This window comes from Chanodichthys erythropterus, chromosome 3 (genome assembly GCF_024489055.1).
Source record: "Chanodichthys erythropterus isolate Z2021 chromosome 3, ASM2448905v1, whole genome shotgun sequence".
Lineage (NCBI taxonomy): Eukaryota > Metazoa > Chordata > Actinopteri > Cypriniformes > Xenocyprididae > Chanodichthys > Chanodichthys erythropterus.
The window spans coordinates 25177598-25194390 of record NC_090223.1 but is presented as its reverse complement, the minus strand read 5'-3'; the positions used below and the strand labels follow the sequence as shown (position 1 = coordinate 25194390).

Sequence of the window (16793 nt, the reverse complement as noted above, 5' to 3'; positions counted from 1 at the left end):
GGTGAGAAAACTACATTACCCATGATGCTGTACAGAAAATTACACCAATCAAAAAGCCTTTATTATGCCAAAATACTAGCTCTTTAGCTCCACCCACTCCCATGAAGCATTGCGAATGATGCAATCGACAACTCATTTACAAATAACCAACATTTTTAATTGAGTAGTTTATATTTCTCCATCATTTTTAATTTGATTATGCTGTTTGCAATGCTTCATGGGATTGTAGTTCTTTCCCTCACTAAATCCGTTATACTTAATTTTCATTTGCTTCAAATCAAAGTTCGTATTGCTATGATTGACCTCATAGCCGATTGGCTTGGTGGCTTATAACTCTTTAACGAAGACTTTTTTTAAAATCCCTATGGAAAAAACTAATGGAAAAAAATACTTCCGGCACCGGATGGGCACTAATGCATTCTATTAGGCTACAATGAAAAGATCCACTTTCACTGCCATTTTTTTATTTTTCATCTTTTCAAATGTAACCACTCATTAGCGCCTGTGGCTTTATGGGGGAAAAAAGGTGTCCATTTGAGTTGAAATATAAGTTAATATATTCTCAGAATTCATCTTGGTATTGTTAGAGTGTTTCATAAATACAGCATATCCAGATCTGTTTTTAAATACTGCTTTTGAATAGGTGTGCATATTCAGATATGGGGACACATTACAACTTTAATTGATAACACAAAGAATTCTGGTCTGTCTTACATTAATTTGAACAGCTATACTATCTGAGAGAATGGTTTTAAATTGAGCCAGACCAAAAAACAACAACAAATAAGTGCTGAATTTGTTGGATAAATGTGTGCAGGTTTAAGATTCTTATGCAGTAGTACTGAAAAATGACATTTACTTCATGCTGTTGGCTAAATGAGTTGAATACTGAATGAGACAGCAGGAAGTTGTAGCTGATTCATTTTCTAATGCATGTTGTGCTGGATTATAAACATGGCTGTGATTTTATAGGATTAAATTGTAACCTCATATTATTAGAAATTAAACTTCTTTTATGTGTCATCGATATTCAAATAACAGCAGGTGTAGAGCAACCAGTCTCTGTCATTTTCCACTGTCTGTTTCTACGGCAGTAAAGGGTGTGTTTCTCTGAAGAGCAATGCAGCGCGACGATCAATTTCTCTTCATCAAAACACACTTCTTGCACAAATGTTGTGCAACATAGTGTGTTTTTGTGTGAATATTTCAATTTGTATGTAAAATATGTAATAAACTCGCAAGAACGCGATATATTTGCCCTTTCTTTTTCATGGCCATATATGGAGATTAGATTGGCTGTTGACGCTTCAACCTCATTTTAACCCTTCAGCTGCTGAATTTTATTCGCTGGTAAAAAACGATATAGAGATAAAGGTGCGATAATTGATGTACTTTACATATTACGTTTCAATGAATGTGATTTAAAATCCACAGCGGCAAAATGTTACCTCATATTTTCGCTTTATATACAGTTTTAGGCTATAAATCGGTATATAGAATGCGTTCATCTATTAATGTACGCTATAAACAAGTGGTTAATTTACCTACTGGCGTTAAACTGAGGTGCCTTTAATAGAATAGCTCGTTTAGAGGACAGATTTAGAGGCGTATGTGTGTTTTGTTGCTATGTGGCTCCCTGAGCTTTTTGCATGGTAAATAAAGAAGTGCACAAAGTGTACTTTGGCGTGGCTTCCCTTAAGGGTTCACGTGCTATGAAATTCCCACTTATGAAGTCGTGATTACGAACTTATCGCATTCAAGTTTCGACATGATCGGGCGTTCAATTGCAAATTTTTACCTAGGAAATCGTATTTACGATAATTCCAAGAGCATGAAAACCGCATTATTCCCCTGAAATAGCCTACGCATACAAAACCTTAATTCCTTCAAGTATAGTGCATTGCAAATGATCATTACAACATGTTTCTAACGTATTATAGATCGAAAATACACAACTTTTTTTGTGATGCAATGCATGACAACTAGCTAAATGTGATTTTGCGGCTTAATCGCGATAAATAGATGATAGATAGATAGATAGATAGATAGATAGATAGATAGATAGATAGATAGATAGATAGATAGATAGATAGATAGATAGATAGATAGATAGATAGATAGATAGATAGATAGATAGATAGAAAGAAAGAAAAGGTGACTGGTGTGATTTTAAACCAAAGCAAGGTTGTCAGTATTCATGCATATTTCCAAGTTCTTAATTACAGCAAGCAAATACCGTTTAAACACACACACTACAGCTTTATATTCTGCATTTGGCACACGGTCCTCCTCAACCTCCCCCTCCTCGCGCGCTGACGTCACGCGCCTGCCTTGGCTTATTATTGCATGAACTATTTTGTGTAGTAGCAGCACCACTGAGCATTTCCAGTGCCCGCCGCTTAACGTGGAGACAAATACGAGGGAGAGAGGGGAAGAGGAGGGGTGAGGGACAAATTAATCTTGGGCCACAGCGGTGGCAGAACGCGAGACAGTGAAGCATTGCAGCGAAGATTTTGTTTGGCTCGTTCGCACCAAACGGGCAGCAGAGACGGAATGGATCTACCTGCCGTCGGGGAGCATGTCTTCGCGGTGGAGGGCATCGAAAAGAAGCGCTTACGGAAGGTAAAACTGCCGCGAACCAGAACTACCGTAAATGGTGCGGAGGATATATGTGTTGTTCCTGTACTGTGCCCAACACATTTTCCATCGTTTTTCAGGGCAGAATCGAGTATCTGGTGAAGTGGCGAGGATGGTCAGCCAAGTAAGTGTTTAATTGGTTATTTTTGGATGCATTAACAGTATATGGCGAGCAATGTTGGTCGTCCGGTACCCTACATTGGTCGCGCGCTGGGCTGTTTTGTATGAATTCCATCACAAAATTTACGCGAGCGAATATCGTTCTGCCATTGTACATTATTTAGGTTGCTCGTATATTTATGTTTACATTTTCAATAGGCTACAAATGTATTTTGTTCGCGCTGGTTAACATGTTTACGATAGCTGTATTTTATTGCGTTGAAATTTAACATATGATTTATTGCATTGTCATATTCTCCCGTCAATGTTACAGATATAACACATGGGAACCCGAGGAAAACATTCTTGATCCGCGCCTTCTTGTCGCTTTCCAAAACAGGTGAGATGGAGGACGAATAACTGAACTTGTGGTGATGCCCATATATGGTCACGGGAGGCGGGGCCAACTCCCTGCACAGTGTAGCTGAAGATTAATGGTAGCCCCATGGGTCAGGTCTGCCTGCTACAAAGACCCTCTTGATGCTTGCCTTTTATCCAGTTTTGGAAACACTCCATTGTTATTACCAACAGTGCAAGTCGTGCAAAATGAATGTGCCTTTGTATATTGACCAATCAAGATTTAATTTCCTTCCTGTCAGTTTTAGAGCAGTGGTTTTCAACCAGAGGGCCATAACACTTTAGGAGCCTTATTAAACTTTGTCATTGCAAGATGATGATTAAAGTTATTTTTAATAAATCATTTAAATTACTGTATATTTAAATATGAATGTGAATTCTAGTTCCCGTAAGAACTGTTGTTTTTTTATTTAAGAACATAGTTATTGTAACTTTTGTGATCACAAACTTAAATGCAAATATTAATTTTAATATGTAGACATTTCTAATTTTAGGGGACTTTTAGTACTGTCAGAAAGTTTGAGAACCACCGTTCTTTGAAACAAGGCTCCTTTAAGCGCATACATTGAACCAACTTTTGTTTCGGAACAGCTTAGATCAAATAATTTCATACATTCATATATGAAAAATACATCAGTAGCAGTGTTCTCACAAGTGGACTTGCCCCCTACACTCATGCCTATGATCTAAACTGCTGTGTCAAAGGTCTTGTGATGTTCACACACCCTTCTGTTCTTAAGATAAAAGTAGAATGAGTATCAAAGCATTCCAGAATCTAAAGGAAAAGAATTGTGAAGTTTAGATAGCAGTTTTCACAAGATATTTGTTGTGTTTCACTCACTGGTTTAGCTGCACTAGATGTGTGAGAGTGTCATATTACCCGTTGTGCGCTTGTTTTGTGTTGTAACCTAGTGATCAAAGAGATTGTCTGAGGCTTGTGATCTGAATGTTGTGCTACTGTAGATAAGAACACTCTTACAAATAAAGGTTTCAAAAGTGGGTTTTCACAATAGAAGAACCATTTTTGGTTCCCCAAAGAACCTTTCTTAAAAGAATCATGTTTTCTTTGTGTGAAGAACATTTTGATAATCTAAAGAACCTTTTTTCCGCTATAAAGAACTTTTTTGTGCAATGGAAATTAATGTTAAATGTTCTTCATGGAACTATTATTGATGCAAATAAAGAACCTTTATTTTTAAGAGTGAATTAAAATAATGGTTCTGTTACACATGAATGGATTAATGAATGTTCCTTTTAAGGGTTAGTTCACCCAAAAATGAAATTTCTGTCATTAATTACTCACCCTCATGTCGTTCCAAAACCGTAAGACCTTCGTTCATCTTCAGAACACAAATTAAGATATTTTTGATGAAATCCATTTCTGAAGCACACATAGACAGCAATGTCATTGCACCTTTTGAGGTCCCAAAAGGTAGTAAAACATTGTTAAAATAGTCAATGTGACTACAGTGGTTCGACCTTAATGTTATGAAGTGACGAGAATACTTTTTGTGCGCAAAAAATATTGAGCTGGCGTTCAGACGTAAACGCGGAAGCTCGCACTGCGTTCATAATGTCAACTGTGTATGACAACAGTTCAAATTGTAAAATAAAGTTATTTTTGTTTTGTTTTCGCACACAAAAAGTATTCTTGCTGCTTCATAATATTAAGGTTGAACCACTGTAGTCACGTCGACTGTTGTAACAATATTTTTACTACCTTTCTGGACCTCAAAAGGTGCAATGTTGTTGCTGCCTGTGTGGTTGAGAAACCCTCAGATTTCATCAAAAAATAACTTAATTTGTGTTCCGAAGATGAATGGAGGTCTTACAGGTTTGAAATGACATGAGGGTGAGTAATTAATGACAGGAATTTCCTTTTTGTGTGAACTAACCCTTTAAGCATTTTAGCTTTAGTTGTTCTTATAACCCAAGCTTTGAGAATGTCAAATATGTTGTGTTGAAAACTGTGGATTTATATATGTTTTATGCGCCATTTTCAGAGAAAGGCAGGAGCAAATGGTGGGATATCGAAAAAGAGGGCCTAAACCCAAACACCCCCTGGTCCAGGTACATGAGCTTTTACATGGACAACATTTGTTACTCCAAATGCAGTTTTTATCTTCCAGTCAGTGCATAAGTTGGCAATATTATTGCAAAAGGTTATTCCTTTGCACGTTCTGAATAAAAGTTTCGTTTCATTATGAATCAATAAAAGGCTCCTTTCTGTCTGCATGCATCTTAATGTACTGAGGTCCTTTATGACTTCATGTGCTTCTGTAGTTGATTTTACCTATAAAATATTAATGAGAATGGTGTTTGTAACTTCAAAACATAAATTCACATAATAAGACTGCATGCTGTTAAAATAAAGGTTCCAAGAGGTGGTTTTCGTAGCGATGCCATAGAGGAACCATTTTTCGTTCTCAAAAAAGAACCTTTCTTTCTTAAAAGAATTTTTTTTTTCTTAGTGTGAGGAACATTTGTAACACTTTAGAATGGGGAACAGATATTCACTATTAACTATGCCTTTTTTCACTCAATAAACTCCTAATTTACTGCCTATTAATTGTTAGTAAGGTAGTTGTTGTAGTGGTTAAGTTTAGGTATTGGTGTAGAATATGGTCATTCAGAATAAGGCATTAATATGTGATTTAATAAGTAGTAATAAACAGCTATGCTTCCCATACTGAAATGTTACCAGAACATTTTAATAATCTGAAGAACATTTTTCCACTTTAAAGAACCTTTTGTGCAATGGAAAGGTTCTATGGTTCCAAAGGTTGTTCATGGAACCATCAATGCTAATCAAAAGAACCTTTATGAAAACAGCTAAATGTGTTGTAAAATAAATAACAAATGATGGACTTCCAGTTCATTTGAGAAGTCAATAAATATTCTCTCTTTGTCCCAGCTTCCTGCATTTGCTCGTAGATCAAGCATCCTGGGTGGTCTTCAGGACACATCACTGGATGAGGAGAACCAACCCAAATTGGATTCCCTCCAGATCCACCGCTCACGGCCGCAGCACTACCAGCTGAACAGTAAAAAACACCATCAGTATCAGCCCAGCTGCAAGGAGATATCCGTTGAACAACATATGAGCGGGAAAAAGAAACACTTTTACCAGCTGAACAGCAAGAAACATCATCACTACCAGCCAGACCCTAAGATGTATGATACGCCACTCACGGGACCCAAAGAGGTCAAGGGTCAAGACCCTTCCAACAAAGGTTGGAACCTCCCTCCAGCCTTGCAACAGAAGTGGATTCGGAACAAAGACACTGGCTGCCTGAGTAAAGTGAAAGATCTGTCTATCGAGCTCAAGGGTCTGCCAGATAACGGTAACAAAGCAGAGCGGGCACTCAGAACGAGCGCCAAAGAGTTTGCGCTCCCTAATGCCATCAGCAGCAAGATGAAAATAATCAAGAACAAAAACAAAAACGGCCGAATTGTGATTGTAATGAGCAAGTACATGGACAAAGGTGTGCATTCATCCAAAGTAAAAAACAGGGATGTTTCTGAAGTGGAAATGCAACACAATGAGGAATCTACACTGATTAATACGGACAATCTGTCTGATGGTGAAACGGCGGATCAAGGAGAAGGCAGTGAGAATGGTTCTATTGAGAACAATAAGAATCTGTCTTCTACTAGTGAATGTGTTCATGAAAAGTCCCTCGAAAATATTGAACTTCCAAAAGATACGCCTACAGAGACTGAACAAAAAGTGATGGATATATGCGACCAACCAAACTCTTCACCCATGGCAGCAAAGAAAGCTGCCCCCTCCCACATTGACACCAGAACCAATCCCCTTAAGAGGAACCTGTCAGAACCCAGTGAGGATGTGAGAAACTGTAAGCAGTTCTTCAGCTACAGGAGCATCAGTGCACCAAACACCATGCTTTCTTCCCCTCAGAGAGAACCTATAAACCTGCATTACAGAGGCAGTCACGCCGCCAGAGCGTATAGTTATGACTTTAGCGACACCGTTCCCGAAGAGCCTATTGATTTAAGCTGTGGTCCAACCAAAACTCGAAAACAGTTTCCTACAGGGGAGAAGGTTACAGGAAGCTCAGTGCAAGAGGAGAAAACAGACAGCCATTTGAAACCGTTTGTGGGTAACGTTATCATCACAGATATCACTACGAACTGCTTAACTGTAACCTTTAAGGAATACGTTCAAGGAGAATGACAACAATATGTTGGACTGTCAATCAACCAGCTCAAATCTGATTCATTTCAGATGCACTGATTATTGTCATTCCTGAAGATATATTTACACATTTAAACACATAAACTATATATATATATATATATATATATATATATATATATATATAATATTATATAGCGTTTGTTTGTTTAGATGCCGATTGTGTTTTTTAACACATACAATTGCGATGGTTGGCATTTTGCTGCTGTTGAAATTGAATTGAAAACCCCATAACTGTACAGTATGTAACATTGTTTATAAAACTTTGAATTGTTATGAATTTTGCTACTTTTGGAGAAAGCACACTGGTGGATTGGAAGAATTCATTGAAGATTGATGTTAAATGCACTTATTTACACCTTTCAATGTTCGTGTCCATCATGGACCACATCATTTTTTTCTTCCAATATTGGGGATTTAAGCTTTTTTCAAATGTACAAATAATTTGGATCTATACAGTTGCTTTGGAAGGTGTCTTCATAATGTACATGAATGTACCTTAAAAAAGTATTTTTGGATATTAGCGTAACAGATTTTGTTTTGCTGAAAATATTTTACTTGACTGGATTTCCAGATGCTGTTGGCCTGTGAGGTCTTCCTGTGCAATGCTAGAAAAACAACTGGATTGTTTAATGTTCCCTATCCGTAAGACGTTTAAGTTGCACTTTATCATCTCCTGGATCTCTTTCATTAATTAATTAAATAATAATAAAAAAATAAACCCAATAAAGGCTGTTTATCCTTAATGCAGAATAATTCTGTAACAGCAGTATAACTATGGTCAGAGATCATCAAAACTGTTACATATGAACAGAAAGTAAATGTACGTTTGATGCTTACATTGGACAGTGTAATGCTATAGGTTTTGTATGTATTGGAATCAATTTACAGTCAGTGCAATGTACTGTAATTACGCAATGAGATGTAAGGTATGTAATGTACAAATTACACAATAATGGCATCACTGTTAAGGCCATTTATATGCATAACGCCATGTTTTATGCACACAATGAAGTGTCAGTTTGAAAATGCTTCTTAAATCAATATTAAACTCTTCAATAATAAAAACGGATGATTTGTTTTATAATGTGTCACTCTGTGTTCCGTTTTATAATTACTTTAATTTTGTCTAATTGACTGCATACAGAGACTTCAAGGAGGAAATATATTAGGTAAATTTACGTTACGTTATGCGTTGTCCGAAATCGAATACTTCCCTATATGTGGAAAAACAGTAGCTAGGTTATGCCAAAAGAGTAGTAGCCTATGTCCGAATACATATATTAGAACAGCAGTAGGCGAAAAGTCCCCGGATGATTCACGACTTCTGCTGAGATTCTGAAATGCACACAAAGCCAATGGAAGATAATAATAATAATAATAATAAGACCATCTCTGGTGCACATTCGATGGACACTTTACTCTCCCATGAGGCCACAGGAGTGACAGTGAAGCGACGCAACTGACACTGGTAGATCACCGGACAGTAAAAACATGGCGAATGTAGTATACGACCGGATTACATTCATATACCCTATTCATAGACAGAGTTGGGAAGTAACTAGTTACATGTAACGGCGTAACGTAATTTAATTACAAACTGTAATCCATTAAAGTTACTGAGAAAAAAAAAGGTGTAATGTGTAATTAAATTACAGTTATGAAAATGCTTTATATTTTCTGTAAAAAAAAAAAAAACTAGGATATGTTGAATAATATTAATTTATTTAATTGATTTACCACGTTGCATTGAAATGTGAGACACCAATGTTTCAGGACACAGAATAGGACATATGCTTAATCAATAACTGTTTTATTTCCTATTTGGGTTCATGTATATGCCCTATGTTTTATTTTTTTAAGATTAACTGTTGTTTTTTCCAAGGCATTTTTAGATGCAACTGTTTCATGTGCAAAGATTTGATTTCAAAGTAACCTTCCCAAACACTGTAGGCTAAGTTCAAGCTCAAATGTACCTAGATTTCGGATGCAGCGAGAGGCACTAATAAATTAGTATTATTTTTCTTCCTCTGCCCCAACCTTACATTACCACAGTTTTATTTGGTTGAACATTGTACATTGTCTAATAAGATTTCTCGAGTTGTGATTAATGACATTTAGCAATGCTGCCTCCTAGGTGCAGTACTGCATGTTCATAAAGCACTTCCAGATCTATCAACCCCACATCATTCTGCAGCTCCATAGGCTCGTGCGTAAATAATGAAATGAATGGAAAGTGAACTGATTACTATTCAAGGAAAATGAGCGATCTAAAATACATGTATCATCATGCCATCTTTCTTGGTGAGTAAAATAAATCCATATTTTGTCAAGATGATCTTTAAACGGATTTAAATAATATTACATCCACATGATACTGTCCCCTTCTGAGGTTGCCATCATAATTCGGACCCAAAATTCTGTTCCAACAAGATATAATAATGCATTGGGTGAAAGGGAGGTACTTTGTACTTTATGATATGTTCTCTTCTCTTCTCTTCTCTTCTCTTCTCTTCTCTTCTCTTCTCTTCTCTTCTCTTCTCTTCTCTTCGTTGTGTGAACTATTTCCTACAAACATCAAATGTGTGGCAAAATAAAAACCTGCTAAAAGCAACACAATAATCAAATTAAATGAACAAATGAAAACCACTTCCTCCGAACATCTCTCTTTGTTTGAGATTTAATTTATTAGAAGATAAAAAAAAATGTAGCTATTAATATATATATTCGTGGGCTACATATGATAATTCGATTAAAAAATATTTCGGGACTAATACGGATTATTTAAGATCTGTCGAATTAACCACAGCTCAAGCAATTAACGCTGAATTATTTAATTTCGTTGTTTATTTGTCGTGTTAAAATGTAGCCTATATGATGAAAACAAGTTTTTGCAGTTTTATTGATTAATATGAATCTGTTTAAAGACAGTTAAAAAAAGAAGCTATTTAAATTTCATTAGAGACACCGTCTCTCTTTAAGCCTGAATTTAGGACATTTCTTGTCATTATAAAGAATAATAGCCTACAATATTTTTATTCTTTCGATAAAAAAAGTATTTTAAAAGAACGTTTTTCGTAAAAAAAAAATCAAATTGATGCCGTGGTTGCTTATTTATAGGCCTATGCGTAAATAATAATAATAATAATAGCTAATAATATCCACATGTTTTTGGATTAATCTTAATCAAATTTGAATCATCGAATAAAATAAAAAAATAAAAATAATGAGAAAAACATGGAGAAAACTAAAAACAAGCTAATTTTCCCAATTTATTATCCATCGCATCGACAGAATCGGATAAAAATCGAATGAATCTTTCAAATCAATAAAAGATTATTAGACCGCAGATCATTTTCACTTCAACACCGAACACAATCAGGCTTAACATTTCACATGTGTGTAAAATATATTTCTTATTATTAATAATAATAATAATAATAATAATAATACGAATAGCTACCGTCAATGGCTTGACAGACAGTCAAACGACTGGCTTAAAATAAAATTTACAAGACTATTGTTTGTCCGAAGTAGTTCAGTTTATTGTTTTATAATAATTCTAAATATTTATAACTATTATTTATTATTTAGAAAGAAAGAAAACTACACGTTTGTAATTTCCAAATTCGTCTGAAACCAAATTTACCGTAGCCTATTGATTTATTCAAATCATCTTTAAAATCTTAAAACCTATTAAATAAATTAATTTAATAAGGCTGAAAGCCTCGTGGTTTATGGCTTGTACAATGTTACAAATTAGACTACCGCCCAACAACCCGAATATAAAGGATATGGACAAAATGACCTAACTATTTTCTTGCCTGTTGAAATCTATCGCCGCAGCACATATAGTGGATTTATAACTACAACTGTTATGCACTTACTTAGCTATATTATTGTTTATTTATTATTATTATTATTATTATTATTATTATTTATTATTATCGTTGTTTGTATTGTTTTTAAACGGTTTTTTTTTCTTCCGCTGTCATTTGAAAGGACAATGGTGGCATGACATGGAGGAACAGATTCAAGATGCCCTTTTGCGTTTCGTCCAAGTGCGTTTGAAATGAAGAATGAATTCAGTCCTATTAATTAAAAAAGATAAATCAAACTCCACAATAGGGTTTAGACTCGCAACACCTGCTGTATCGACATCGCGCCGTGTGTCTGGCGCTTTCTGTTAAATAAATATGCGTAAATATGCGATTAATAGGGGACTTATCAAAAAGCCCTGATTGCAGTTAGTCCGGACTAGTATATGTAATAAACACGACATATTTGCTTTCAAAACAACGTCATAATTGCCATTTTAAACGCTCTCGCCTCGATCACTTGACTCCTCCTCCCAGCGCGGCAGCTCCACTCACACAGTACAGCCGTCCTGCAGTGCCATGGTAACAGCGATGACGTCTCTTCGAAGAGAGTATTATGGGCTATCGAGGATTATTCAGCAGAGGGCTGAGGGGAAAAAATAGCTGCGAGGTTGAAGTAAACATGGAGCTCTCAGCCGTCGGGGAGCGGGTCTTCGCCGCCGAATCCATCATTAAACGGCGCATAAGGAGAGTAAGTGCCCACACCAGCCTGCTCGTCTCGGCTTCGGCTCTGTTACAGAGGCGCCTGGTTATTTGTTTATGTCCGCTGACATTTTATACGCGATAGGTTAGCTTAGCAGCGTTAGCTTGCTAATTTGAATCTCTCTGTGCTTTTACCCGCAGGGCCGGATGGAGTATCTCGTCAAATGGAAAGGCTGGTCTCAAAAGTGAGTGGTAATGACACGTTAACGGCAGTTGTTGTAACGGAAGGAGAGGTTTCAGGCTCCCCGAGCTCGCTGAGCGTTAGCACGGCTGCAGCACGGACTGTGTAACGGGGCTCCTGTGAACGTTAGCTGACAAGGCCAGTGATGGGAGACAGTCCATATACAAGCTTTATTGGTTGATTAAACGGTTCATATTAGGAAAAAATATGAATAAAAAGAATATATATACATCCATGTATATATGTATCAATAAATATTTTGCTTGCACATTAAAAAAAATCCCCTGAAGTGATTAAAAAAATGCACTGAATAGTAATAAATGTTTTTAAATATGCACTTTGAATTGGTTTCGGACGTTGTGATTTGCGAATAATTAAGCATGCAATTATTGGTGCAGATACAGCACCTGGGAACCAGAGGAGAATATTCTGGATGAGCGTCTTTTCGCAGCTTTCGAAGAAAGGTAAATGTATTTTCGTTATTTCTGTAATTAGAAATGGACAAATAAAATTTTTTTTTTTTTGACGTTTTAAAATAGCATTTCACTGATTAATTTTTTTCTCTTATTGCAGAGAGCGTGAGAGGGAGATGTTTGGTCCAAAAAAGAGGGGACCCAAACCAGAAACATTTTTAATGAAGGTGAATTTTTTTTATATATATATATATTACTTAACCTAAAACAAACATCGATTTTGTACTTGTTTAATTGTCCTTTGCTTTCTTTCTTTTTAATGCTATTGCACTTTTATGAGTTAATTATTTTTTTTTAAATGTTGTGCATAAATATTTAAAATATATTTGACATTTTTTATAGGCAAAAGCTAAAGAAAAAGGCAAAAACTATGAGTTCAGGAGGGAGATGTCTCGAGGAATACGGGTGTCATTCCCGGTAGCGGAACCGGTTGTGACTCCCAGAGCACGTGAAGGACTACGGGCAGTCGTGCCAACGATTTTTCCACCGAGCACCATCAACAGAGGTGAAAGTGTCCGTGTGCATCCACCGGACTCTGAGAGAGATCCACTGATGCACGGGACGCCAGTTCACCGCCCGCTGGATTTTGCCAGCTCACCAAAAAAGCGAGGACCAAAGCCAAAGTTGCGTCCAGCTGGAGGTTCATCCAATGAAGGAGTTAAAAGAAAGGCAGATGAACCTTTATCTTATCGCCCTTCCAAAACCGAGAGATCAGGAGAGACCTCTAACTGTGATGTCATCCGTTTATCCCAGAAGATCCAAGCGGAATCCAGCCTCGTTCATAAGCAAATGGGAAGCAGGTCAAGTGATGTCAAATTTACACATGGCAGCACCATCTTAAAAGCTGGGCTTGGTGTTTTGGGACATCGACGGAAGGACAGTTCCAGTGGTGCCATAAACCAACAACCCAAGATGAAGCATCCTCCCAAAAACAATTTATTCAGATCTACCGATCAAACCAGAGAGCAACTGTCTCTGAGTTTTGTAGATGACACAGAGCAGTCCTGGTTGCCTTGTTTGAAGAATATGGAGAAAATCGTTGTTACTGACGTAACAAGTAACTCTTTGACTGTAACCATAAAAGAGAGTTCAACGGACAAAGGCTTCTTCAAAGAAAACAGATAATGTGGTTTTAGTTTATGTGTGTATGTATGTATGTGAATGGAATATTGTAATCAAATTAGAAACAACCTACATTTCTATATCATTTGTAGTCTATAAATGTAAAGTCTTGCAATCATGTACATAATGCAAAAAAATATATATATATATATATATATATACATAGTCTATCTTTAGCCTACATTTCCATTCACATTTTCTATGAAAATGAAGTTTATTTTTCTATTTCCCAGATTTTATGTAATGTACACCAGTTGATTCCTCCTTTTGGTTGCCTTCTTCAGCTTTATCATGAATGTAGGCATAGATGCTGTTAACACATATTAACATTTCGACTTAACGCACCTTTTTAAGGGACACATTGTTTAGTCCCTCTTTTATGAACTAATTGTATTTTTCTGGTTAGATTTTGTATATATTTGAAGGTCCAAACAGTAAAGCACACCCTTTAGAAAGAGAGAAGGGAAATAAGCTGCGTATACAATTAAATCCATTTTAGGCCTAAATATTTAAGGCACAATAATTTAAGCTTTATAATTGCATTTCGTAATTTTTTCGTTTTTCCGTTGAATATATTTGGGGTTTCTGTGTCTTAATATATCATTAGTTAAAATGCGGTTTTTAGTCCCCGTCAAAAACGAAAGTGTGATTGGTACAAATAATTTCTAAATTTCTGAAGTAAGCTCGCAGCCTGGTTTAAGTGGTGAAATTAAAAACATTTTGTTATGTTTTTATAATAAAAAATATATAATGTTTAACGGTTTAGCGTAAACAAGAGTTCAGTATTTTTGCGGAGAGAACAATGTGTATCGGAGCTTAAAATAAAAATGTAATTTAGCTGCTTCTAAGAGCCTTTCCCATTATTGGTTTTAAACATTGTTCGCGCACAAATCCTTGTAAAACGTTTTTATCTTGCCTTGCTTTAATTTAGTCAAATTGTTATAAAAACAGAAAGCTCTTTAGGTCGGGGTTTTCATTATAGACTGAGTGCCTGTAAACAAAGACTAAAGATCTTAAATAGTAAACTGATATATGATAAATATATCTTAAACAGCATGTCGGCCTATTTTGGCAGGATTAGATCACATTTACCGATAGCGTCGTGCGCTTTTAATGACATTCAAAAACAAGTTGTCAAGGGAGTGGGTGGGGGGAAAAAAGGCGACTGGTCAAAACCAATCATGTTCATTCGTCGTATTCACTCCGTTTCAGACTTATTTCTATTAGCTTATATTATTATGAACAATAATTATAACAATAATCATTATTATTTGAATAATATGCCGCTACACTGCCACACGAGCGTCGCGGCAAACAAACATTTCTACCGTAGTGTAATTTATGGATTTATTTTTTAAAGATCTCGTAGGTAAAGAATTTCTGGCCTATAGCGTTTACTGTCGGGCAACAAACGTAATTATTAGACATTATCAATAGCCTATATTTAAACAATGGCAAAAAATACAAACGCTGAAACGGATTTTCATTATCGGGATGATTTTGAATTGAAATGTAAAAACGATAAGCGTTTTTTGAGGAGGTTCAGTCCACCAAAAGCCACAAGATGTCGCCATGAACTTGATACAGATCCTTATTCCTCTTAATAACGCCTAATTCCGTGTATATCGAACTGATTTTTGCATCAAAATTAAATATTGAATAGTACACTGATATGTATAACAGTCACAGATGTTCAATGTGTCAAATGTCGCCGTGTTTGTACTGTATATTTCCATTGGTTTAAATTTGGACTGTCAGTGTTTTGTGTTTTATAATTGAAATGTAAAAATAAACACATCTGAGGCATTAAGGATTCAACACTCAATATAACACTGAAATAAGTGTTCATCTAATTCTAATGTTTTTAGTTTTTAAATGAACGTTTGTACTTTTTTTTTTTTTTTTTTTTTAAGAAAAAAAGGCTGCGATATTTTATTTTTTTTCACGGCATTTAATGGCTTTTAAATGTGACAATATCTTTGCTCTTTACGGTCCCACCCTTTGATATTTCCAACACGATCACATGAGAATGCAATAGTACGTGTGTAATCTCGTAGAATATATACGCCAAAACTCATTTTGGCGTGCTTATGGTACGCACTTTCTGGCGTGTATATGACACGCTCTTGGTTAGGATGGGGGTGGGGGTTTCATATGTATAATACGCCATAAAGTGCGTATCATATGCACGCGAAAAACTGCGTACCATATTCTACGAGATTACACACTCGTACTATTTATACGCATTTTTGTGTGATCGGGCTCATATTTCTTATCGTATGCAGTGACATTCAGACATTTTAAGCGCAGCTTAAGTATACAATCGTTTTGACGCCTATTGAGATTCGAGAATTAGCCTATATTTCAGTATTAGAAATCACCGCTATATTCTGCCAAATCAGAATTTCAGAAGGGTAACATTAAGATTGTATGTGGGATTTACAGACAGAGAGAAAAAAGATTGTATTTTGTTCTTTGCGACCACGTTTATAAGTTGTGCATTATTTCATGCTTATAGACTTAAATTATGCCCGCGCGACCGTAGAGCGCTCAATAATGTGCGCGCACTCGTCTGATACTCGTTTTCTGACCCTTAATAGCTTTCAATATATATTATTAAAATATTATTAATATAAGTTGACCTTATAATGAATCTATATTATGTTTGAAAATATAGCCTATACGTTCTTAATAGTATAGTCTATATATTTTGAAACTGATCATTTTTTAAGGTGCACAGTTTTGTAGGGAACTTAAAGTGTTAATACTCCACATGTCCACCTCATTAACTCAGCTGATGACTAACCTCCCTAACTATGACAGAAATGGCAGGGTCATCACCTTTGACATGGTGCTTTGAAAGGTTCCCAAACTGTGTTCATGTATAACCTGTGTTAAATCCATAGATGTTATCAGGCTCAAACACATACCACCACTTTTGGTAAACAGGATTTATTAAATGTATGGGACTTGTTTTTATATATTCAGAAACCCCTTGAGCTCTCAAAATATGTGAAATATCTAAAAGAGACATATATGTTTTATTTAGCTATGCTGATTAATTT

The 16793-nt window shown here is 35.9% G+C and overlaps 2 protein-coding genes across 2 annotated transcripts; both read left to right on the top strand.

Moving 5' to 3' along the window:
- Positions 1 to 2347: 2347 nt before the first annotated feature.
- Positions 2348 to 8438, top strand: cbx4 (chromobox homolog 4 (Pc class homolog, Drosophila)). The gene is made up of 5 exons (XM_067381477.1): positions 2348 to 2622; positions 2718 to 2761; positions 3071 to 3136; positions 5157 to 5223; positions 6068 to 8438. The coding sequence occupies exons 1-5, from the start codon at positions 2554 to 2556 to the stop codon at positions 7349 to 7351; spliced, it is 1530 nt and encodes a 509-aa protein (XP_067237578.1). The 5' UTR covers positions 2348 to 2553; the 3' UTR covers positions 7352 to 8438.
- Positions 8439 to 11783: 3345 nt separating this feature from the next.
- Positions 11784 to 15528, top strand: cbx8a (chromobox homolog 8a (Pc class homolog, Drosophila)). The gene is made up of 5 exons (XM_067381478.1): positions 11784 to 11941; positions 12094 to 12137; positions 12532 to 12597; positions 12707 to 12773; positions 12949 to 15528. Exons 1-5 carry the CDS (start codon positions 11807 to 11809, stop codon positions 13729 to 13731), a joined length of 1095 nt encoding a protein of 364 aa, XP_067237579.1. The 5' UTR covers positions 11784 to 11806; the 3' UTR covers positions 13732 to 15528.
- Positions 15529 to 16793: the final 1265 nt, after the last annotated feature.